The sequence below is a fragment of the Mustelus asterias genome, chromosome 8 (assembly GCF_964213995.1).
Source record: "Mustelus asterias chromosome 8, sMusAst1.hap1.1, whole genome shotgun sequence".
Classification (NCBI taxonomy): domain Eukaryota; kingdom Metazoa; phylum Chordata; class Chondrichthyes; order Carcharhiniformes; family Triakidae; genus Mustelus; species Mustelus asterias.
In genome coordinates this window covers 131228317-131252470 of record NC_135808.1, presented here as the reverse complement: position 1 = coordinate 131252470, position 24154 = coordinate 131228317, and the positions used below count along the sequence as shown (strand labels likewise).

The window sequence follows — 24154 nt, the reverse complement described above, 5'->3', positions numbered from 1 at the left end:
ATAAAGACACAGACTCAATTTACATGAATAATGGTTGGAATGCGAATACTTACAACTAATCAAGTCTTTAAGAAACAAAACAATGTGAGTGGAGAGAGCATCAAGACAGGCTAAAAAGATGTGCATTGTCTCCAGACAAGACAGCCAGTGAAACTCTGTGGGGGTTACAGATAGTGTGACATGAACCCAATATCCCGGTTGAGGCCGTCCTCGTGTGTGCGGAACTTGGCTATCAGTTTCTGCTCAGCGACTCTGCGCTGTCGTGTGTCGCGAAGGTCGCCTTGGAGTCTGTGTCTTTATATGCTCTGTTTGTGAACAGAATTCCCACTCACCTGAAGAAGGGGCTTGCAGCTCCGAAAGCTTGTGTGGCTTTTGCTACCAAATAAACCTGTTGGACTTTAACCTGGTGTTGTTAAACTTCTTACTGTGTTTACCCCAATCCAACGCCGGCATCTCCACTTCTTTGACTGAGCCAGTTTTGTATCCACCTTGCCATCTCACCTCTGATCCCATGCGACGTCACCTTCTACACCAGTCTGTCATGAAGGACCTTGTCAAAGGCCTTACTGAAGTCCATGTAGACAACATCCACTGCCCTACCCCCATCAATCATCTTTGTCACTTCCATGAAAAACTCGATCAAGTTCATGAGACACGACCTCCCCTTCACAAAACCATGTTGCCTCTCATTAATACTCTTATTTCCAAGTGGGAATAAATCCTGTCTCAAAGAATCCTCTCCAATAATTTCCCTACCACTGATGTAAGGCTCACCGGCCTGTAATTATCTGAATTATTCTTGCTACCCTTCTTAAACAAAGGAACAACATTGGCTATTCTCCAATCCTCTGGGACCTCCCCTGTAGCCAGTGAGGATACAAAGATTTCTTTCAAGGCCCCAGCAATTTCCTCCCTTGCCTCTCTCAGTATTCTGGGGTATATCCCATTAGGCCCTGGGGACTTGTCCACCTTAATGTTTCTCAAGAACCCCAATAACTCCTTTTTGATTTCAACATGGCTCAAACTATCTACACATCAGTCTGCACCAGCCACAATCCCACCCAGGCTCTATCCCCACAACCCCATGCATTTACCCTTGCTACTCCCCCAGACACTAAGGGGAAATTTAGCATGGCCAATCCACCTAACCTGCACGTCTTTGGACTGTGGGAGGAAACCAGAGCACCCGGAGGAAACCCATCCAGACACACGGGGAGAACGTGCAGACTCCACACAGACAGTGACCCAAGCCGGGAGTCGAACCCGGGTCCTTGGCACTGTGAGGCAGCAGTGCTAACCACTGTGCCACCATTTTTATGGTGTCGCCATCAGGACAGTACAGGCGCCTTACATCTGGTGAGGTACTGTTTGGAGGGGATTCATCGTTGTCGGGACATCTTCATAGAAATCATAGAAACCCTACAGTGCAGGAGGAGGCCATTCGGCCCATCGAGTTTGCACCGACCACAATCCCACCCAGGCCCTACCGCCACATATTTTACCCGCTAATCCCTCTAACCTACACATCCCAGGACTCTAAGGGGCAATTTTTTAACCTGGCCAATCAACCTAACCCGCACATCTTTGGACTGTGGGAGGAAACCGGAGCACCCGGAGGAAACCCACGCAGACACGAGGAGAATGTGCAAACTCCACACAGACAGTGACCCGAGCCGGGAATCGAACCCGGGACCCTGGAGCTGTGAAGCAGCAGTGCTAACCACTGTGCTACCGTGCCGCCCTTGTGGCGCAGTGGACAGCATCTCTACCCCTGGGCCAGAAGTTCCGGGTTTAAGTCCTGCTTCAGTACTTGATGGCCAAGGTTTGTAACCAGCCAAACAGATTGATGAGCAAATCCTTCCAGCAGGCGTTAAAAACAGGAGATTTTCCTGCTCAGTCATGCTACGGAAGGCAAACCACTGCAGCACTATGTCAAACCTAGTGACGGACCAAGGGAAGTCCATGGTCACCAAAGCCCTACCTGAAGGAGGAGCTGCTGTTGTAACAGAAAAAATATGATGCAGCCAGGGTGTTGGCTTTTGTCCAACACTGAAGTGGGGTGGAGGTGACTGGGCATTAGGTGAGCTCCCAGTGTTGAAATCAATGGGGCCAAACTCTGAGAGTCATGCTCTCCAACTGGTGTGGCACTGTGCTAGGCTATGAGGAGACTCCTGCAGGCAAGCCAGGGTCAAACCGAAAGAGCAAGGTCTGATGCAGCACTCCCAAAGATTCATGCAGCACAGAACGAGGGCCATTCGGCCCATTTTGTTTGTGCAGGGCATGCTGCGGGCAGTCAACCACTGAGGCGACTTTATCAATGTCAGTGAGAAAGCTCAGTGGGCCTATCAGAAAAAGAGGTCAATTACTCCCTTGGGCCTATCTTGCTATTCTATCTGTTCAATTCTCACAGAGGTCAGGTATGGCGTCAGATTTAAGAACACAACCTGGTGAACAGCAGAGGTTCTTTTAAAGTTCGCAAGAATATTTGGAAATGGGATCTTTGACATACAGCATGAAAAGATGCACTTGCTGATTGATGGCAATGACTGCAACGGCAAAGGCAGTGACATCTGTGCGTGGTTAATGAGGAAAAAGATGTGTCCTTGGCAGCCACATTTCGAAGCTCATTAGTTCACTAATGAACCCCCAACGTACCGTTCACATCCCTGAGGGCAGTAACACAATAAAAAAGGACATTCCACAATGCACAACTCAAAAGGGTCAGCTGGGATAGAACCAAAGGGACTGAAAGGCCTTTTTCCAACATGACCCCATCTTGCAAAGAGCAATATAGCCTTAGAATGATGTTGAAATAGCCAATCGGCAAAACGCACACATAGGGCGGGGTTTTCCGGCCACGCTCGCCCCAAACCTGGAAAATCCCATCCAAAGTCATAGAATCATGGAATCCTGCAGTGCAGAAGGAGGCCATTCGGCCCATCGGGTCTGCACCAACCACAATCCCACCCAGGCCCTACCCCCACAACCCCATGCATTTACCCTAGCCAGACCCCCTGTCGCTAAGGGGCAGTTTATCATGGCCAATCCACCCAACCCGCACATCTTTGGACTGTGGGAGGAAACCGGAGCACCCGGAGGAAACCCACTCAGACACGGGGAGAACATGCAAACTCCACACAGACAGTGACCCAAGCTGGGAATCGAACCCGGGTCCCGGGCGCTGTGTGGCAACAGTGCTAACCACTGTGCCACTGTGCCGCCCAAATCAATAGATCTTTGCATGGTCCGCCCTCGCCGCCCCCCCTTCCCGTGGCGGGCGGGACGGGAAAATTCCCCCAACGACTGCAACATTGAAAGATCGGCAAGGCTGGGAGATTATGATGGAGGCTCAGATCAGCAATGAGAATAGGAAGTAAAAACTGACCTCAGAACTCGAACCAGGACAAACAAATTTGGAATATGAGAGAAGGAATGTTCCGGGTAGTGGGCAAAACATTACGAGACACAGGAAAGAAACAGGCTGCAGCCAAATGAATTCCAGGCATGCTTTGGAAAACAAGCAGTAAAACAGGTACAAAGCAATGTTACGTTAACATCTACTGGGCCACAGACTGATGTAATAAAGTGGAAGATTGTTGAAGGAAACCAATAGACAGGGATAAAGTGCCCTGCACGAATGGTGTTGTTCCATACACGGATATATGGGCTGGACCCAAAGCAAAACGAAATCTCTTTTCAAATCTGCAACTTTATAGCTCTATCATTTATATTGAAAGCCCAGGACTGTCACCAGCTTTGCTCGTTTAGTGGCACTTGTGTTTCAGGATCAGAAAGTCGCGGGTTCAAGCCCTATTTGGGGACTTGAGAGCACATAATCAAGGCTGGCGATGCAATGCCATTACTGAGGGAGTGCTGCAGGGTCAGAGGTAACGTTCAGTCACAACTGTTGGTTCAGGTGTTTCTGGAAATATCCATCGTGCTCTTCCAACGAAAAAAGAGCCAACGTTCCTGCCTCGATCAACACCCCCTGAGGACACATTAACATGAGTAATTCCTCTTGTTTACTGAGCGTAGCATGTGGACAAAGGTGACCCCCAATGTTTGACCACAGAACAGATGACAATGCTTTAAACATAATCCCTCGTTGGTCGTGAAATGTTTCGAGTAGCTCAAGCTGTTGCAGAAAATCTAAATTCTCCCTTAAAATTTGCACTCAGTAAATCTGAAGACCAGGGAAAGCACTTGTCGCGTTTGGGTTTTTTTATGATTCAAGTGATAACTGCACACGTGTAGTGAAGCATAGTGGAGAACGTGCCCCTTTCTACATCAATGGGGACTAAGTAGAAATGGTCGAGAGCTTCATGTTTTTAAGTGTCCAGATCACCAACAACCTCTCCTGGTACTCCCATGCCAACACTATAGTTAAGAAAGCCCACCAACTCTTCTACTTTCTCGGAAGATTATGGAAATTTGGCATGTTAGCTACGACTCTTTTATAAATGCACCATTCTTTCCGGTTGTTTCACAGCTTGGTATGGCTCCTGCTCTGCCCAACTCTGCAAGAAACTACAAAGGGTTGGGAATGTAGCCCAATCCATCACACAAACCAGCCTCCCATCCATTGACTCTGTCTGCACTTCCCACTGCCTCGGCAAAGCAGCCAGCATAATTAAGGACCCCACACATCCCGGACTTACTCTCTTCCACCTTCTTCCATCGGGAAAAAGATACAAAAGTCTGAGGTCACCAACTGACTGTTTTAAATTTGCTACCCCTTATCCTAAGACTGCAATCTCTTGTCCTAGAATGCCTCACCAGTGGAAGCATCCACTCCACGCCTACTTTATCCATACCTTATATCATCTTGTATCCCTCAATTTGATCTCCCCTCATTCTTCTAAATTTCAGAGAGTATCGGCCTAAACTGTTCAACCTCTCTTCATACGACAAACCCCTCATCTCTGGTAGTCATAGCTAGGGTGTAGAGAAAGATCAACTTAATGCAAGGTAGGTCCATTCAAAAGTCTGATGGCAGCAGGGAAGAAGCTGTTTTTGAGTCGGTTGGTACGTGACCTCAGACTTTTGTATCTTTTTCCCGACGGAAGACGGTGGAAGAGAGAATGTCCAGGGTGCATGGGGTCCTTGATTATGCTGGCTGTTTTGTCGAGGCAGCGGGAAGTGTAGACAGAGTCAATGGATGTGTGCAGTTGTGGGGATAGGGCCTGAGGTGGGATTGTTGTCGGTGCAGACTCGATGGGCTGAATAGCCTCCTTCTGCACTGTAGGGATTCTATGATTCACACAAAAATTTGTGAAAATCTTTCTTGTTAAAAACTTTCTTTCCTCCAACAAAACTGCTGAGGGTGTTGTGAGCTTGGTCGGCGGGGGGTCAACTGAAAATTTCAAAAATGAGATAGATTTTCGTGACGGGATCTAAGCTGAATATAAAAGTGAGGATATCATTTTTTTTAAGTTTAAAGTTTCAAACTTTTTTTAAAGTTAAAAGTTTTAAAGATTCTTGTTACAAGCAGGCTTACATTAACACTACAATGAAGTTACTGCAAAAATCCCTGAGTCGCTACACTCTGGCACCTGTTCGGGTGCACTGAGGGAGAATTTAGCGTCAATGCATTTAACCTGCACGTCTTTCGGACTGTGGGAGGAAACCGGAGCAACCGGAGGAAACCCACACAGACACGGGGAGAACATACAGACTCCGCACAGACAGCGACCCGAGTCAGGAATCGAACCCAGGTCCCTGGAGCTGTGAGGCAGCAGTGCTAACCCGCTGTGCCACCGTGCCACCAACTAAAAGCTGCACACGAGCCAGCCAGGAATTGAACCTAGAATCTTCTGATCCGGAGTAAGACATGTTATCCATTTGCACCACTGGCCAATGTTGTTATTATATAAAACACTGGTGAGGCCACAACTGGAATATTGTGTGCTGTTCTGGTCACTATATTATAGTAAGAATGTAATTGCTCTGGAGAAAGTACAGAGGAGGCTTACAAGCATGTTGCCAGGACTGGAGAATTGTGGCTACGAGGAGAGATTAGAGAGGTTGGGGTTATTTTCTTTGGAACACAGAAGGTTGAGGGGTGACTTGACTGAGGCGTACAAAGCTATGAGGGGAAGAGATAGAATGGACAGGATAAAATTGTTTCCCTTGGCGGAGAATTCTAGAATCAGGGAACATAGATTCAAGATAGGTGGCAGATGGTGTACAGGGGATATGAGGGTGAATTATTTTACGCAGAGGGTGGTGGGTGTCGGGATTCGCTGCCCAAGTGGAGACAGAGACCCTAAACTCTTTTAAAAACTACCTGGATCTGCAAGGCAAGTGCTGTAAGCTACAGGGCTGTGGACAGGTGCAGGAAGGTGAGATTAGAAAGGGCAGCTGGATGTCCTCAGGCTGGCATGGGCAAGCTGGGCTGAATGGCCTCCTTGTGTGCTGCAACTTTTCTATGGTTTCTACGGATACCATCAGCCACAATCTAATCGAACGGCACAGCGGGTTTGAGGGGGTGAGCGATCCTGCTCCTTGTGTTGCTATGGAAACAGTGAAGCTACGATTCAACATTAAGCTCGGTAAGTTTGGGCAGCTGGAGCTTAATCTCATCAAACTAGCCATCACACTCGGAGTTACCGAGGTTATGCTGCTAATTTCTTGCTGAACCAATGCACAAGCATCAAAGGACAGAGGCAGCAGACTCTCAGCTTTTGTGGGTAGCCGGTATGAAGTGTAATTCTTATTTGGACTTCAAAAATAAACGATTGATTCTGTGTTAATGTTACGGAATGGCCTGCAGGACTCGGGGAAGCTACTTAGCCACACAGTCCAATTGTATCTGGGATATACTGGACTAATGGACTATATAATGGACTATCTCATATTAAGTTGATCTTTCTCGACACTCTAGCTATGACTGTAACATTAAATTCTTCACTCTCTCCTTTCCTTCTCTTTGAATGGTATGCTTTGTCTGTATAGTTAGCAAGAAACAATACTTTTCACTGTATGTTAATAAATGTGACAATAATAAATGAAATCAAATCAAATCAAATAAACTAATACAGCATCCGAGAAAAGACTTCTGAAGTCACTGTTTTTAAAAATTTATTTGTGGGATTTGGGTGTCGCTGGGTGGCCAGCATTTATTGCCCATCCCTAGTTGCCCTTGTTCAGAGGGCAGTTGAAAGTTGCTGTGGCTCTGGAGTCACATGTAGACCAGACCAGGTAAGGGCAGCAGGGTCCCTTTCCTAAAGGACATCAGCGAACCAGATGGGTTTTCCCGACAATCAACAATGGCTTCATCAGTAGATTCTTAATTCCATATTTTTAAAAAATTGAATTTGAATTCCACCATCTTCCGTGGTGGGATTTGAACCCAGGTCCCCCAGAACATTAGCTGAGTTTCTGGATGAAATACTACGAGGCCATTGCCTACCCAGCTATTGAGTTGAAAGAAATATGGGGCAGATGAATATGGGAGGTGCGGATGGCATGGGAGTGATTTTAAGGGAGAGAGCAGGTAAGATTATGTTCTTATGTTCTAAGATGGAGAGGGTGGGGGGGGGGGGGGGGCGGGGAGAGAGTGGGGAGTGGGGAAACGCACCACGATCGGCAAAGGGAAGCCCCGAAAGACTGACCTCACCTCCTCTTCCTTCCTGCCCTTCAAACAAGTTTCGAAAAGGAGCTTCCCACACGCCAATGTTTCATGGCGTGCACCGTGCATTAGCAGGGTCAACTGGTTTGAAAACCAACCTATTTAACTCTTAATTATTCATTTAAATCTGTCAGGCAGGCTGCCAGTTTCAATAGAAGCAAATTATTGCGGATGCTGGAATGTGAAAGACAAACAGAAAATGCTGGAAAATCTCAGCAGCTCTGACAGCCTCTGTGGAGAGAGAATAGAGCCAACGTTTCGAGTCTGGGTGACTCTCCGCCAGAACTGAAGAGAACTAGAAATAGGATGACATTTATACTCTTGTCGGGAGGGGGGAGAGGAGCTGGGGGGCTGGATAGTAGGCTGGTGATAGGTGGAGGCTGTGGAGAGATTGGCAAAGATGTCATAGACAAAAGGACAAAGGCAATGTAAATGGTGGTGATCATGGTTAAGAAGGGTGCTAATAGCGGCTCATTAAGAGATCAGATGCATTAATGTCAGACAAAAAAATAAGCAGTGTGACAAAGGACAATTTGAAACCACCCCCCCCCCCACCCCCCCACCACAACAGAATAAATCTCATCCCGTTGTCTGATGAAAGGTCATCCAGGCGTGAAACACTGACTATATTCTCTCTCGATGGTAGCCATGATGTGGAGATGCCAGCGTTGGACTGGAGTAAGCACAGTAAGAAGTCTCACAACACGAGGTTAAAGTCCAACAGGTTTATTTGGTAACACAAGCCACAAGCTTTCGGAGCACTGCTCCTTCATCAGGTAAGTGAGAGTTCTGTTCACAAACAGAGCATATAAAGACACAAACTCAATTGACAAAATAATGGTTGGAATGCGAGTCTTTAAAGGTAATCAAGTCTTAAAGGTACAGACAATGTGAGTGGAGAGAGGGTTAAGCACAGGTTAAAGAGATGTGTATTGTCTCCAGACAGGAACACTTCAGCGGTCACGGGCATTCGGCCTCTGATCTTTGGGTAAGCGTTCTCCAAGGCGGCCTTCATGACACACGACAACGCAGGGTCGCTGAGCAGAGACTGATAGCCAAGTTCCGCACACACGAGGATAGCCTCAACTGGGATCTTGGGTTCATGTCACAGTATTTCTGACCCCCACGACTTGCCTGGGCTTGCAAAATCTCACTAACTGTCCCGTCTGGAGACAATACACACCTCTTTAACCTGTGCTTAATGCTCTCTCCACTCACATTGTCTGTACCTTTAAGACTTGATTACCTGTAAAGACTTGCATTCCAACCATTATCTTGTAAATTGAGTTTGTGTCTTTATATGCCCTGTTTGTGAACAGAACTCCCACTTCCCTGACGAAGGAGCAGCGCTCCGAAAGCTTGTGGCTTGTGCTACCAAATAAACCTGTTGGACTTTAACCTGGTGTTCTTCTTACTATATTCTCTCTCTACAGATGCTGTCAGACATGCTGAGGGTTTACAGCGTTTTCTGTTTTTGTGCCACTTTTGTTGCCTGTTCCCCCCAACCCCCCAACATCACGGGGAAGTGATCGGGGGTGGACAGGAAGGTGGTGGGATAGGCTGTGGGAAACATGCCCGCTGAGGGTTCGCAAGATTCTGTTCATGGTTTCCATGTTTTCAAGGGGTGGCACAGTGGTCAGCAGTGCTGCCTCAAAGCACCAGGGACCCGAGTTCGATTCCCGGCTTCTCTGTGTGGAGTTTGCACATTCTCCCCATGTCTGCGTGGGTTTCCTGAAGGTACTCTGGTTTCCTCCCACAGTCCGAAAGATATTGCTGGTTAGGTACATTGGCCGTGCTAAATTCTCCCTCAGTGTACCCAAACAGGAGTGTGGCGACTCGGGGATTTTCACAGTAACTTCATTGTAGAGTTAATGTAAGCCTACTTGTGACTAATAAATAAACGTTAACTTTAATTGGTGCACAACAAGCTCCCACAAGCCGCAATCGTGGTAATGAGGAGATAGCTTGCTTAAGTGACGTTGGCTGAGGGATAAATATTAGCCAGGACACCAGGGAATGTAGTGCTTCCCCTCCACTAGATCACGCTCTTCTTCATAGCAATGACATGGGATCTATTACCACTGAGGGCAGACGGAGCCTTGGTTCAATGCCTCATCTGAAAGACCAGAGGTCAGGCAGTGCAGCACTCCCTCAGGACTGCAATGGAGTATCAAGCCTAGATTTTTGTGCTCCAGTCTCTGGAGTGGGACTGGAACCCACAAAATTCTGCCTCAGAAACACGGTTGTGGTAAGTGACCAAGTCACGCCAGGAGAGAGACTTCCAGAGCACAAACAAAGCAGAATTTAGAAAGCATTAATGTCGCCACTGTGTATCGATCTTTTTTTAAAATTTCTGTGTCAGAGCTGAGGAACAGTCTATCATAATAACACTTGCTTTCCCCTGTGGGATCACACCCCCAAATCGGAAAGGTATGGACCCCTCCAAGTACGACCATCTACCAGCTTCCTCGCATCGTCACCCTGTCTTCTTTGCCAATGTCAACCCTTGTTCAATAGCCAAATCCAGAACTGAGTGTTGGTGGGGTTGTTAGGTTGGAGGCAGGGTAGTGGGTGGAGGTGGGGGGGAGGTGGTGGGTGGAAGTGGGTTGGTAGGAGGTGTGCCTCGTAGTTCTCTGCTGCCAGAGTAAGCGCCAATGCTGAACGTCCCTGACCAACTCCACAAAGCAAAACCAATCCCTGACCCTGGAACCTGCAGAAGACCCAAAGCACTCAAGATTCAAGATGGGTGGGAGGAACGGGACAGCACGGTGGCACAGTGGTTAGCACAACTGTCTCACAGCGCTAGGGACCTGGGTTCGATTCCGGCCTCGGGTGACTGTCTGTGTGGAGTTTGCACATTCTCCCCAGGTTTCCAACAGGTGCTCCAGTTTCCTCCCACAGTCTGAAAGACGTGATGGTTAGGTGGATTGGCCATGCTAAATTGCCCCTTAGTATCAGTGGGACTAGCAGGGTAAATATGTGGGGTTGTAGGAATAAGGCCTGGATGGGATTGTGGTCGGTGCAGACTCGATGGGCCAAATGGCCTCCTTCTGCACTGTTGGGATTCAATGACCTGGGACTTATTTCTCTTTTACAAGATCAGGAATTCTGTCACAAAGTCAGAATGCTTTCTTTTTGATGCTTCACTCAACATATTTACAGAGATTTTTTTCTTCTTTCCACTAACTCCTCCCCCCCCCACCACCCCTGGGTATTTCTGGCTGGATCGGTCAACCTCTTGTCCTGGAGGGGTCTGACCCCCCCATCACTAGGGGCTGCAGTCCCATCGGCACTGCCCCTTTTCTATTTCCCCTCACCCAAGCAGCCATTCCAAAGGTGCAAGCAGTGGACAAATGGCTGTCAATAGCGTTAGCCGTCTGTGAGGGGCATCACAAGCAGGCACAACCCTGTCCCCTTCCCTCAGCTTCCGCGCACCTTGATGTCCAGCCTGAGTCAGTCAGCGGGTGGGGGTGGGTGGGTGGGGCGGGGGGACGGGACACACACACACCTCAGCCTTCGTCCTCCTTCTCAAACCCCGGAGGTCATTGAAACCAACCTGCGCCAATTCACCAGCACCCACGTGAACCAGGCAGAGCTGGGAATTGAACATACAACCTCTCTGCTTCGTACAGTTCAATTCCTCCCCTTGCTGGCCCATGGGGCAGGGCAGTATTGTGATCGGGGGAGGGGGGGGGGCAGTGTAGAGGGTGGGTGGGCGGCACTTGGGGTGACGGTGGGGGGTTGTGCTCATTAAAATCCGACAGATAACAGCAGAAAATCAGGAGGAGGATCCGGGGCTGGAACTCCAAAACACGGGAATATGTCAACGTTACGACGGCAATGAATATCTGGGAACGAATTACACGCAACACAAGCTAGGTGGCAGCTTCAGCGGAGTCAGGCATCACGAGCGAGGGACAATCATCATTCTCGACAACTGCACTGCACATGCAACCTGGAGGTAAAGGTTGGGGGAGGGCGGGGGACATTGCAGGAATCTCAAGCTTTTGCAACAAAACATACTATTACCAGGAACCTAGGAGCAGGCAATTCAGCCCGTCAAACACATTCTGCCATTCAATGACATTACGGCCATTCGTTTCTGTATTTCTGATGTAGGTGTGGCAAAATCAAGAGGCGGGTCCTTTAAATGGCGCTGTGCCACCATTTTGAATCGTACATGACAGGGGACCATTTGGCCTATCATGTGTATGCTATCCAATTAGCCCCACTTCTCTTTTGCTTCACCCCCTGCCACCTCACAATCTCCCATAGCCCACTTGTCAACTTGAAGTGGGCTTTGCTGGTGAGGCCCATCCTCTGCTGCCCACCTCTCGTTGCCCTTGGGAAGGTGGGTCCAGAGCTATTGTTGGATCTGCTTCCACCACCTTCTCAGGCAGTAAGTACCAATTCATAAGCACCCGCCCAATAAAAACAGTTCTCTCATCTTCGCCTTGGCACCTTCTTTCTGTGCCACTTCCTTTTAAATCTTGCACCATTTGGAACAGTTTCTCTCCATTTACCCTCCCTAATTTACCCCGCCGCCTTGCGATTTTGAACACCTCCATCAAATCTCCCCTTGGCCCTGTGCCGGAGGAGAATGACTCCTGTCTTCTGCAGTCTCCCCACATAACACAAGGAATGCCCATGCCTCGAGGTACCTGGCTGCCGGAGGAGTATCGAGCGCTGGTCCTGCCCGTCGATGTCTTGGCGGAGCTGTGGGAGCTGTCGGCCGCTAAGCCGCTGCAACACTGCGAGTGGCGGAAACACTTGCTGTACTCCTTACGAACCTGCGGGCGGGAACCAAGAGAGAGTTTAGCCGCGCTCAGATAGTTTACATCACCATAGAATCCTACAGTGCAGAAGGAGGCCATTCGGCCCACTGAGTCTGCACCGACCACAATCCCATCCAGGCCATATTCCCGTAACCCCTCATATTTACCCTGCTAATCCCCCTGACACTAAGGGGCAATTTAGCATGGTCAATCAACCTAACCTGCACATCTTTGGACTGTGGGAGGAAACCGGAGCACCCGGAGGAAACCCACGCAGACACGAGGAGAATGTGCAAACTCCACACAGACAGTGACCCAAGCCGGGAATCGTACCCAGGTCCCTGGAACTGTGAAGCAGCAGTGCTAACCACTGTGCCACCCTTCCACCAGGAAAGAAAATAAACAACTTTACAACAATCATGCCGATTAATTTCCCAAGACACCGAGGCCTACTATTTTTCTTTATTCGTTCGTGGTACATAGGCGTCGCTGGCTGGCCAGCATTTATTGCCCATCCCTAGTTGCCCTTGTTCAGAGTGCAGTTGAGAGTCAACCACATTGCTGTGGCTCTGGAGACCAGACCAGGCAAGGACGGCAGATTTCCTTCCCTAAAGGACATTCGTGAACCAGGTGAGTTGCTCCGGACAATCGACAATAGTTTCATGGTCATCAGTAGATTCTTAATTCCAGATATTTTTTATTGAATTCAAATTCCACCATTTGCCGTGGTGGGATTCGAACCTGGGTTCGCAGAACATTAGCTGAGTTTCTGGATTAATAGTCGAGTGATAATACCACTAGGCCATCGCCTTCCCCAAACTGATGTATGTACTGTTAATTATCGGCAATAAAGTTGACAAGAGTTAATAAACGTAGCTTTAAGCAGCACCAGTAAATTAGATTCTGAAGCAGATTAACAGCATGCAGATGAATACATAAAATTTGTACATCAATACCTGAGTGTCTGCTGCCTTGACATGCATTGTTTTTTTTCGTGTGAAATCTAGTTACCCTGGTCTTATTGCCTAGTTAACAGCAAATTGGAATTCCCTGGTAGGATGCTCTGTCACAAGTTGTACATGTTTAGATTGTGTGGTGACGGGCTGGGTTGCTGCTCTTGCGTTGCTAGGGTAGACATTGTCACTGGTTTTGATTTGATTTGATTTATTATTGTCACATGTATTAACATACAATGAAAAGTATTGTTTCTTGCACGCAATACAGACAAAGTATACCATTCATAGAGAAGGAAAGAAGAGAGTGCAGAATGTAGTGTGACCGTCATAAGAACATAAGAACATAAGAAATAGGAGCAGGAGTAGGCCATCTAGCCCCTCGAGCCTGCCCCGCCATTCAACAAGATCATGGCTGATCTGAAGCGAATCAGTTCCACTTACCCGCCTGCTCCCCATATCCCCTAATTCCCTTATCGATCAGAAAACTATCTACCCGTGATTTAAACATATTCAACGAGGAAGCCTCCACCACTTCAATGGGCAGAGAATTCCAGAGATTCACTACCCTCTGAGAGAAGAAGTTCCCCCTCAACTCTGTTCTGAACCGGCCCCCCCTTATTTTGAGGCTGTGCCCTCTAGTTCTGGTTTCCCTTCTAAGTGGAAAGAATCTCTCCACCTCTACCCTATCCAGCCCCTTCATTATCTTATATGTCTCTATAAGATCACCCCTCATCCTTCTAAACTCCAACGAGTACAGACCCAATCTGTTTAATCTCTCCTCATAAGCTACACCCCTCATCTCCGGTATCAACCTGGTGAACCTTCTCTGCACTCCCTCCAAGGCCAATATATCCTTTAGCTCGGGTGTAGAGAAAGATCAACTTAATGCAAGGTAAGTCCATTCAAAAGTCTGATGGCGGCAGGGAAGAAGCTGTTCTTGAGTCGGTTGGTACGTGACCTCAGACTTTTGTATCTTTTTCCTGACGGAAGAAGGTGGAAGAAAGAATGTCCGGGGTGCGTGGGGTCCTTAATTATGCTGGCTGCTTTGCCGAGGCAGCGGGAAGTGTAGACAGAGTCAATGAATGGGAGGCTGGTTTGCGTGATGGATTGGGCTTCATTCACAACCTTTTGTAGGTCAATAGAAGGGCCCAAAAAACTCAACTCGACCTTTGGACTGGAGTGTGCTCCCCTCCCCCAGTTATATATATAGGGCGGCACGGTAGCACAGTGGTTAGCACTGCTGCTTCACAGCTCCAGGGTCCCGGGTTCGATTCCCGGCTCGGGTCACTGTCTGTGTGGAGTTTGCACGTTCTCCTCGTGTCTGCGTGGGTTTCCTCCGGGTGCTCCGGTTTCCTCCCACAGTCCAAAGATGTGCGGGTTAGGTTGATTGGCCAGGTTAAAAAAGAAATTGCCCCTTAGAATCCTAAAATGCGTAGGTTAGAGGGATTAGCGGGTAAATATGTGGGGGTAGGGCCTGGGTGGGATTGTGGTCGGTGCACACTCGATGGGCTGAATGGCCTCCTTCTGCACTGTAGGGTTTCTATGATTTCTATTATCCAGCAAACTAAAGCTATCTGCAACAACCTCACAACTCGCTCAGCACCGGTTCAAGACCGCAATTAATCCGTTCATCTTAAATTGCTGATGAGCCCTGCTGAAACAGGAGGCGAAGGGAAGTTAGGTGATCATGCAAAGAACAGCCTCAAAAAGTATTTACTGCAAACTACCAACACAGATACGGTGTCCAGTTGGAAGCTTTTTTCCTGGGGCAGAATTGACAATCACAAGGTGTCACAAGTTCAAGGTAAGTTCAAGCTTTTTCCCAGGGTGGAAGAGTCAATTACTAGGGGGCACAGGTTTAAGGTGCGAGGAGCAAGATTTAAAGGCGATGTACAAGGCAAGTCTTTTTACACAGAGGGCGGTGGGTGCCTCGAACTTGCTGCCGGGGCGGTAGTGGAAGCAGATACGATAGTGACTTTTAAGGAGCGTCTTGACAAATACATGTACAGGATGGGAATAGAGGGATACGGGGGTTTTAGTTCAGACGGGCAGCATGGTCAGTGCAGGCTTGGAGGGCTGAAGGGCCTGTTCCTGTGCTGTAAACCACTACTACATTACAGCAGTGACTACAGACCAAAAAGTAGCCAATTGCGAAGTGTTTTTAGATATCCTGAGGTTATAAAGGACACGACTGCCGGAATTCTACCGTCCCTGCCCACCAAGGAATGATTCAACTCGACTCATTCCTGGGTTGAAGGGTTTATCATACAAGGAAAGGTTGAACAGGTTGGGCCTATACCCACTGGGGTTTAGAAGAATGAGTGCTTTTCTATTCATTTGTGGGACATAGAGTCATAGAGGTTTACAGCATGAAACACTACATTCTGCACGCTCTTGTTTCCTTCTCTATGAATGGTATGTTTTGTCTGTGTAGCGCGCAAGAAACAATACTTTTCACTGTATATTAATACATGTGACAATAATAAATCAAATCAGGCCCTTCGGCCCAACTTGTCCATGCCACCATGGGGCGCCACTGGCTAGGCCAGCATCTATTGCCCATCCCTAGTTGCCCGAGGGCAGTTGAGAGTCAACCACTTTGCTATGGCTCTGTAGACCAGACCGGGTAAGGACGGCAGATTTCCTTCCCTAAAGGACATTAGTGAACCAGATGGGTTTTTTCGAAAATTGACAATGGTTTCACAGTGATCAGTAGATTCATAGAAATCATAGAAACCCTACAGTGCAGAAGGAGGCCATTCGGCCCATCGAGTCTGCACCGACCACAATCCCACCCCACATATTTTACCCGCTAATCCCTCTAACCTACGCATCCCAGGACTCTAAGGGGCAATTTTTAACCTGGCCAATCAACCTAACCCGCACATCTTTGGACTGATTCTTCATTTCAGATTTTTAAAAATTGAATTCAAATTCCACCACTTTTGCTGTGGTGGGATTTGAATCCAGATCACCAGAACATCAGCTGAGTTTTTGGATAAAAAGTCTAGTGATAATACCACTAGGCCATCGCCTCCCTTTTGTATTGAAACATATAAGATCCTGAGGGAGCTTGGTGAGGGAGATGCTGGGAAGATGTTCTCCGTTGTGGGGGAGCCTGGAAAGGGGAGGTGGGGGTAGAATCTGAGAATAAGAGGGCTCCTTTCTAAGATGGAGATGAGGAGAAAGCTTTTCTCTCAGAGAGTCTTTCGTCAGCGGAATTCTCTTTCCTAGGGAGTAGTGGAGGCTGGGTCATTGAATATAGTCAAGGCAAATTATTGACTTACAGCGGAATCAAGGGGGCTGGGCGGGGTGGGAGAGGAGGGTACGGCTATGCAAAGTCAGAAAAGTGCAGTTGACACAACAACTAGATCAGTCATGATCTTATTGAATGCTGGAACTGGCACAAAGGGCTGAATGGTCTACTCCTGTACCTAAGTCCTATGTTCCCATCACGCTTTCAGATCATAACACTGCAAAAATAAAATCTCATCTTCCCCGCTCTGTTTATCATAGAATCATAGAAAACCGATAGTGCAGAAGGAGGCCATTCATCCCATCGAGTCTGCACCGACCACAACCCCACCCAGGCCCTATTCCTGTAACCCCACATATTTACCTGGCTGACCCCCCTGACACTAAGGGGCAAGTTAGCATGGCCAATCAAATTAACCTGCACATTTTAGGAGTATGGGAGGAAACTGGAGCCGCCGGAGGAAACCCACGCAGACATGGGGAGAACATTCAAACTCCACACACGCAGTCACCCGAGGCCGGAATTAAATCCGGATCCCTGGCGCTGTGAGGCAGCGGTGCTAACCACTGTGCCACCCCAATGGTTCTTCACCTAGTTATCTTAAATTTGCGTCCTCCAACCTTCCCTGCAAATGGAAACTGTTGCCCCTTCTATCAAAACCCCTCGTGATTTTGGAAAAATGTTATTTAAGGACTACATGTCAATTAATGCTTGTGGCAGAATGGTCACTGCAAAAACAAAACCCTTCACAGATGTCAAAACCAAACTCAGAAATCAATACACAAGTAAATTTGACACTCTATGGTCTAAGACATAAGTTTTCAAACTGTTGGACTGAGGTTAATGAGGAACTTTTTGAGAATTCTTCAGCCCAAGTGTATGCCATGATATTCTGCAAGTGTCCACAAGGGGTTCCCAGGGTTGTTGCAGTTCAAAGGGGCCCGGGTATCATAACATCATGAAATCACTAGAGTGCAGAAAGAGGCCATTGGGTCCATCGGGTCCACATCGACCCTCTGACAGAGCATCCTACCCACACCCTATACCCATTGCTCCACTTATTTACCCCGCTAATCCCCCTAACCCACACTATTGGACAATTTAGCATGGCCAATTCATCTAACCAGCGCATCTTTAAACACTGAGGGGCAAATTCGCATGGCCAATCCATCTAACTTGCGCATCTTTGGACTGTGGGAGGAAACCGGAGCACCCGGAGGAAACCCACACAGACACGGGGAGAACGCGCAAAGTACACACACAGAGTCACCTATGGCCGAAATCGAACCTGGGTCCCTGGCGCTGTGAGGCAACAGCGCTAAACATTGGGCCACCATATGTGTCTCTGTTTATGTGGGGGAGGTGTGTTTGGGTGTGTGAATTTTTACAGGTGCCTGCCAGAATGTGTCAGTGTATTTATGTGTGTGTGTGTGTGTATGCGCATGTGTGTGTCAGTGTATTTGTGTGTGTGTGTCAATTTTTACAGGTGCCTGTAAGACTACATCATATGTGTTTGTGAGAGAGAGTAATCTTTACGAGCGCCTTTAAAACAAAATCACTGTATTTCCAAGGAGGGTCGTCTGCAATTATCTCAGTATTTGCAGCCGTGCCTCAGATACAAGCATGTTAATAGACACTGCTCTAATTACTCATGGGGTTGCAGAAGGAGCCACTTACTTTTTTCTGAAGAGCACAGTGAAATAGAAAAATAAACATTCCTTGGAAGGCGTTGAATATTGTGAAGAGATAGGCCATTACGACAGACTCCTCATTGATGAATAGCAGTCCAAATCCCCAAGTCAAGCCAAGTAAACAGAGAAGAGCAAAAGCACCCAGAACCCAAGACCTGGGGAGAAACAATGAAGCAGCTTAGGTTAAGGCCTTTACAAACACCACATTAAAAGACATATCACAAATAGCAGTTTTTACTTCTTATTACGAAGAGCACTACCTTCTCCAGTAAGAAGATTAAGATGTGCATGATCTCTCCTTCTATAAGCTTGATTCTAACCAGTTTTCTGTCACTTCATAGCTTAGGCTTAAGTAGGGACACTTTCAATTTCCACTCTTGTTACTGACCTTCGCCTTAAGCTAGTAGAGATAATGTACGAAAAAAAACCTCTCGAGTTGAAATGGCACTGTGAGATATTAGTTACTGTCAATTTTATGTGTTAACATGAACTGCTTATGATTTCCAATTTACTGAAGACGCTGCCTCAATTCAATAAAAGGCCTCATTTATAGTCACTGATTAGGAATTTAAACCTGGAAACTAGAAGAATGTTTGCCATGCACATTGTATTTTTACACTGTTTGGCTAAATGAACAGCCCACAATGATCTCAGGAGGCCCGAGGTACAGATGGAGCCTGAGGCCTAATTTTATGCAGGAAGCCTAAAACAAAATGGCCAACTTTTAAGTTTTAGGATTTTTGGTAACGCATCTCTCTCTGCGCAGGAGGGCAGGGTGTACAAATTAAAACTACCAGAAGATAAATTTGGAATAGAAGTCCTTTTATATATATATATATTTAAAAAAGTAATTCTCAGGAGGAGGTTGGTGCTGACAAAGCAAGCATTTTATTGCTCATCCCCAGTTGCCCTGAGACGGTGGCAGTGGTTGGGCCTTTCTCTTGAACATTTGTGCGTGTGATGTTTGCAGAGTTAGATTTGTCAGTAACTCTGGACTCCTTACGGAGGGAGGGGAGAAGACAGCAGTAGTGGGGAAAAGGTAAAGAAAAACTCGCGCAAGGGAAGAAGCAAAGGTAAAGTTGGTCCAATATGTTTAGCTTTGGGATAATTGCTCTTACTTGAGGTGTGGTTTATTATCCTCATAGCTAGAATGCATTATAAGCAGAAAAAAAAGAGACAAAAATAAAAATTAGACAATATTGACTGCAAAATTAATGTTCAGCAAGCGCTCACACGGCTATATTTTAAGAAATTAATGTTTTTCTCGAAATATAAAACAATAAGGCAAATTATTAGCTACATAGAAAGTATTCTAATACGGAAACGGTCATACATGTTTTAGAAAAGTTTATAAAACTCGCAGCTAGAATGGCGCCAATTATTACGCTGTCAAAAAAGTTACTCAAGCCACAATTATTAAATCATGCATTAATAATAGATTATTTTGTATGCATGATTCCTTCTTACCCTGGTAAGTCTGTGTTATAGTAGCCATCGCATACACGGTAATTACTGGTGTGGATGAGGAGAAGCGAAAGGGCAAGGCAGAAAATGGAGAGAAAGAGAGAGGTGCTATAGATTAGCTCTCTCTTCATGCAGCATGCAGTGAACGTGGTGTTCAAATATACTGCCATCTAACATCAGTCTCAAGCAGCACAGCATCACTAAAATAATTACATTTGCTTCGGGTTTGACGTCAATTCTCCTCTCAGCCCCCCCACCCCACCCCTCTCCCACCCACCTCACCCCCATCTCACCCTGGTCACGGCAACACAGTGGTTAGCAAAATAAAGTAAAGTAAAGTTTATTTATCAGTCACAAGTAAAGCTTACGTTAACACTGCAATGAAGTTACTGTGAAATTCCCCGAGTCGCCACACTCCGGCGCCTGTTCGGGTCAATGCACCCTAACCAGCACGGCTTTCAGACTGTGGGAGGAAACCGGAGCACCCGGAGGTAGCCCAGGCAGACACGGGGAGAACGTGCCGACTCCACACAGACAGTGACACAAGCCGGGAATCGAACCCTGACGCTGTGAGTTCTAACCACTGTGCCACCATGGCGCCCCACTGGCTAGCCTCACGGCGCCAGGGATCCGGGTTTGGTTCCTGGGTTTTTAAAAAATTCATTTGTGGGACATGGGCATCACTGGCTGGGCCAGCATTTATTGCCCATCCCGAGCTGCCCGAGGGCAGTTGGGAGTCAACCACATTGCTGTGGCTCTGGAGTCACATGTAGGCCAGATCAGGTAAGGACGGCAGATTTCCTTCCCTGAAGTACGTTAGTGAACCTGATGGGTTTTTCTGACAATTGACAATGGTTTCATGGTCATCAGTAGATTCTTAATTCCAGATTTTTTTTTAATTGAATTCGAATTCCACCCTCTGTCGTAGCGGGATTCAAACCCGCGTCCCCAGAACATTAGCTGAGACTCTGGATTAATAGTCTAACAATAATATCACTAGGCCATCGCCTCCCCTTGGGTCACTGCCTGTGCGGAGTCTGCACTTTTTCCCCATGTTTCTGTGGGTTTCCTCCGGGTGCTCCGGTTTCCTCCCACAGTCCAAAGGATGTGCTGGTTAGAGTGCATTGGCCATGCTAAATTCTCCCTCAGTGTACCTGAAAAGGCACCGGAGTGTGGCAACCAGGGGATTTTCACGGTAACTTAATTGCAGTGTTAATGTAAGCCTACCTGTGATACTAATAATTAAATTTAAAGCGTTGACCTTACGGAGGGCTCCTGCAGCTAGTTCCAGTGTATGCAGACCCAGTCAGCCAGCTTCGACTGGCTATTTGACCGCGACGTGCATTACTCGCTCCCTGGCTCAACCTCAAATGCCCGAGGATGCCTACTCGGAATCAGGGATTGACAAGTGGCGAGATGGGCCAGTCGCACAACAGTGGACTATCAGCAGAACCTCAGCTATTTTTTAAACACACTCAATAATTCTGTTACAGGCTAACAATAGATTGTGGCCGTTTGTGTGATACTGGCTGAATAAGTGCGTGATATAACAGTGGCAAATTTCTAACAAGTGGAAATGAAAACTGCTTCCCACAAACCTTCACGAATTACTGAATGTACAACCCGTGTGTGGGGCGGCACGATAGCACAGTGGTTAGCACTGCTGCCTCACAGCGCCAGGGACTCAGGTTCAATTCCCGGCTGGGGTCACTGTCTGTGTGGAGTTTGCACATTCTCCCCGTGTCTGCGTGGGTTTCCTCCGGGTGTTCCGGTTTCCTCCCACATTCTGAAAGACGTGCTGGTTAGATGCATTGACCCGAAAAGGCGCCGGACTGTGGCGACTCGGGGAATTTCACAGTAACTTCATTGCAGTGTTAAAGTAAGCCTTACTTGTGACCAATAAATAAACTTTATAGTGTGCGATGTGTTTTTAAAAAAAACCTCCACTTTCTTCAGATAGTTTGTCCAATTACAGAACCAAATTTTTCATTCTCTTTGGGGTGAACTGGATCAAAGGTCATGGGGAGAAAGCAGGAGTAGGCTATTGGGTTGGGACGATCGGCCATGATCGTGATGAGTGGCGGAGCAGGCTCGAGGGGCCGAATGGCCTCCTCCTGCTCCTATCATCTATGTTTACACCAAGTCTGGTAATGAATGATACAGAGAAGGAGACCCTCTGGGCCCACCACGTACAAGCTTTTCGAAGGAGGTGTCTAATTCGACCCACTCTCGATACCCTTCCCTGCAATTTTCTTTTCTTTTATCCCTATTGAAAGTCGCTCGTGAATCTACTTCCACCATCCTTACAGGCAGTAGCATATCCCAGATCACAGCCATTGTTAGTTCTTGCACTTCCCACATCACACAAGATTGTTCTCGGGCAAGATTTTTCCATCATTATTCTATGCAAATATCTCATGTCGCTGTGCAGTTGGCATTTAATAGAGAAACTAAGCCTGTAGTTATCACGGAAATAATGAACAGCCTCTCTATCTGTGAACAAACACACAGTTAAGTCGCTTAAGAATGCAAGATTACAAAGGAATACTTCACAGGCTACGGGGAGAAGGGCCATTTAGAAAAACAAACTCCAGTGAATCACGGCAAATATGCAAACAAACATCAAACCGCGTTTGCGAAATCCAGATTAAATTGCTCCGTTTCTGTCAAACGTGGGCCCCCCCCAGCGTGAGATTTACACTCTGCCGGGGTCCTTCCCACTTGTGAAATTACCCTCCTAATGCGGGTAAACATCCCTGACCTTCGGATGCTTTACGGACGAGGATCGATTTGAAGCCGACCCCGGCTGTGTTGCGGGAGGGGAGTGGGGGGGAGGGAGAGAGGTGGTGGTGGGGGGGGGGGGGGGGGGGGGGGGCGGATAAGGGATGGAGTTCCGCCGTTACTTTCAAACACCGACGTCTCCCCCCCCCTTCCTCCCCCAGTCCATAGAAAGATGCCTGAAGCCGGGTTAAAAAATAACGGTGGTCCGCAGCCCCGCCTCCACCCCCACCCCACTCCACCTCTGCCTCCGCCCCCCCGCCCCCCCCACACTTCACCACCACCCTCCGATTCACATCACTTACTTGATATTCTCCAACCTGCTGGAGTCCGGTTTCAATGTCGGCGTATGCTTCACCATTTTGACCACGGTGATGATCAGGAAGATGAGGTTGACCTGTCAACAACAATATGGAGGGTGAGTCGTGGCCTGCAAGTAAAATGAAGTCCTCTGGGGCAGGAGTGTGGGGTGGTTTTGTCGGGGGGGGGGGGGGGGGGGAAACTAGTTCACAACAAAACGGCATCCTACCATCAGAGTTTTGAATGGACTTACCTTGCATTAAGTTGATCTTTCTCTACACCCTAGCTATGACTGCAACACTACATCTGCACTCTCTCCTTTCCTTCTCTATGAACGGTATGCTTTGTCTGTATAGCGCGCAAGAAACAACACTTTTCACTGTATACCAATACATGTGACAATAATAAACCAAATCAAATCAAATCAGATCTTAAATTTCCGAGCTCGGATACTGAGGAAGCACAGCTTCACGCACAGGATGACTGGAAACTCTTGCCCCAAAAATGCTGCTGAGGAGGGGAGGGAAGAGAAGGGGAAGGAGTGGGAGTAGTGCGGGATAGGGTCAGGGGAAAGAAAGGAGTTCACAGCAAGATGGCATGATCTTAAACCACTGTGTCACCAGGCAGCACAGTGGCACAGTGGTTAGCACTGCTGAATCACATCGCCAGGGACCCGGGTTCAATTCCCAGCTTGGGTCACTGTCTGTGTGGAGTTTGCACATTCTCCTCGTGTCTGCGTGGGTTTCCTCCGGGTGCTCCGGCTTCCTCCCACAGTCCAAAGATGTGCAGGTCAGGTTGATTGGCCATGATAAATTCACCCTGGTGTCAGGGGGATTAACAGGGTAAATATGTGAGGTTACGGGAATAGGGTCTGGATGGGATTGTGGTTGGTGCAGACTAGATGGGCCAAATAACCTCCTTCTGCACTGTGGAGATTCTGTGACAAAAACATTCTATGAGATCGGACACTGAGGAAACACATCTTCACATAAAGTGTGATGGAATCTTGGCAGCTCTCCCTCCCAAAATGCTGTTGAGGCTCCAAGAGAAGGGGTGGAGGTGGGAGTCGTTTGAAAATTTACTGGGGTTGTTATTAAGCCAGGGCAGTAAAGTTTAAGTTTATTTATTGTGTCACAAGTAGGCTTACATTAACACTGCAATGAAGTTACTGTGAAAATTCCCCAGTCGCCACACTCCGGCGTCTGTTCAGGTAGACTGAGGGAGAATTTAGCATGGCCAAAGCACCTAACCTGCACGTCTTTTGGGCTGTAGGAGAAAACTGGAGCATCCAGAGGAAACCCACG

The 24154-nt window shown here is 47.6% G+C and overlaps 1 protein-coding gene across 1 annotated transcript in view; it reads right to left on the bottom strand.

The window, feature by feature from the left end:
* The window catches only part of LOC144497782 (adhesion G protein-coupled receptor L2-like), a 60320-nt gene that overhangs the window by 24506 nt on the left and 11660 nt on the right, over positions 1–24154 (bottom strand). The window contains exons 4-6 of the mRNA XM_078219219.1: positions 22856–22947; positions 18295–18463; positions 12292–12420 (exon numbers count right to left, since the gene is read on the bottom strand). Of these exons, the coding sequence (XP_078075345.1) occupies positions 12292–12420; positions 18295–18463; positions 22856–22947 (390 nt within the window). The remainder of the gene's footprint in view (positions 1–12291; positions 12421–18294; positions 18464–22855; positions 22948–24154) is intronic.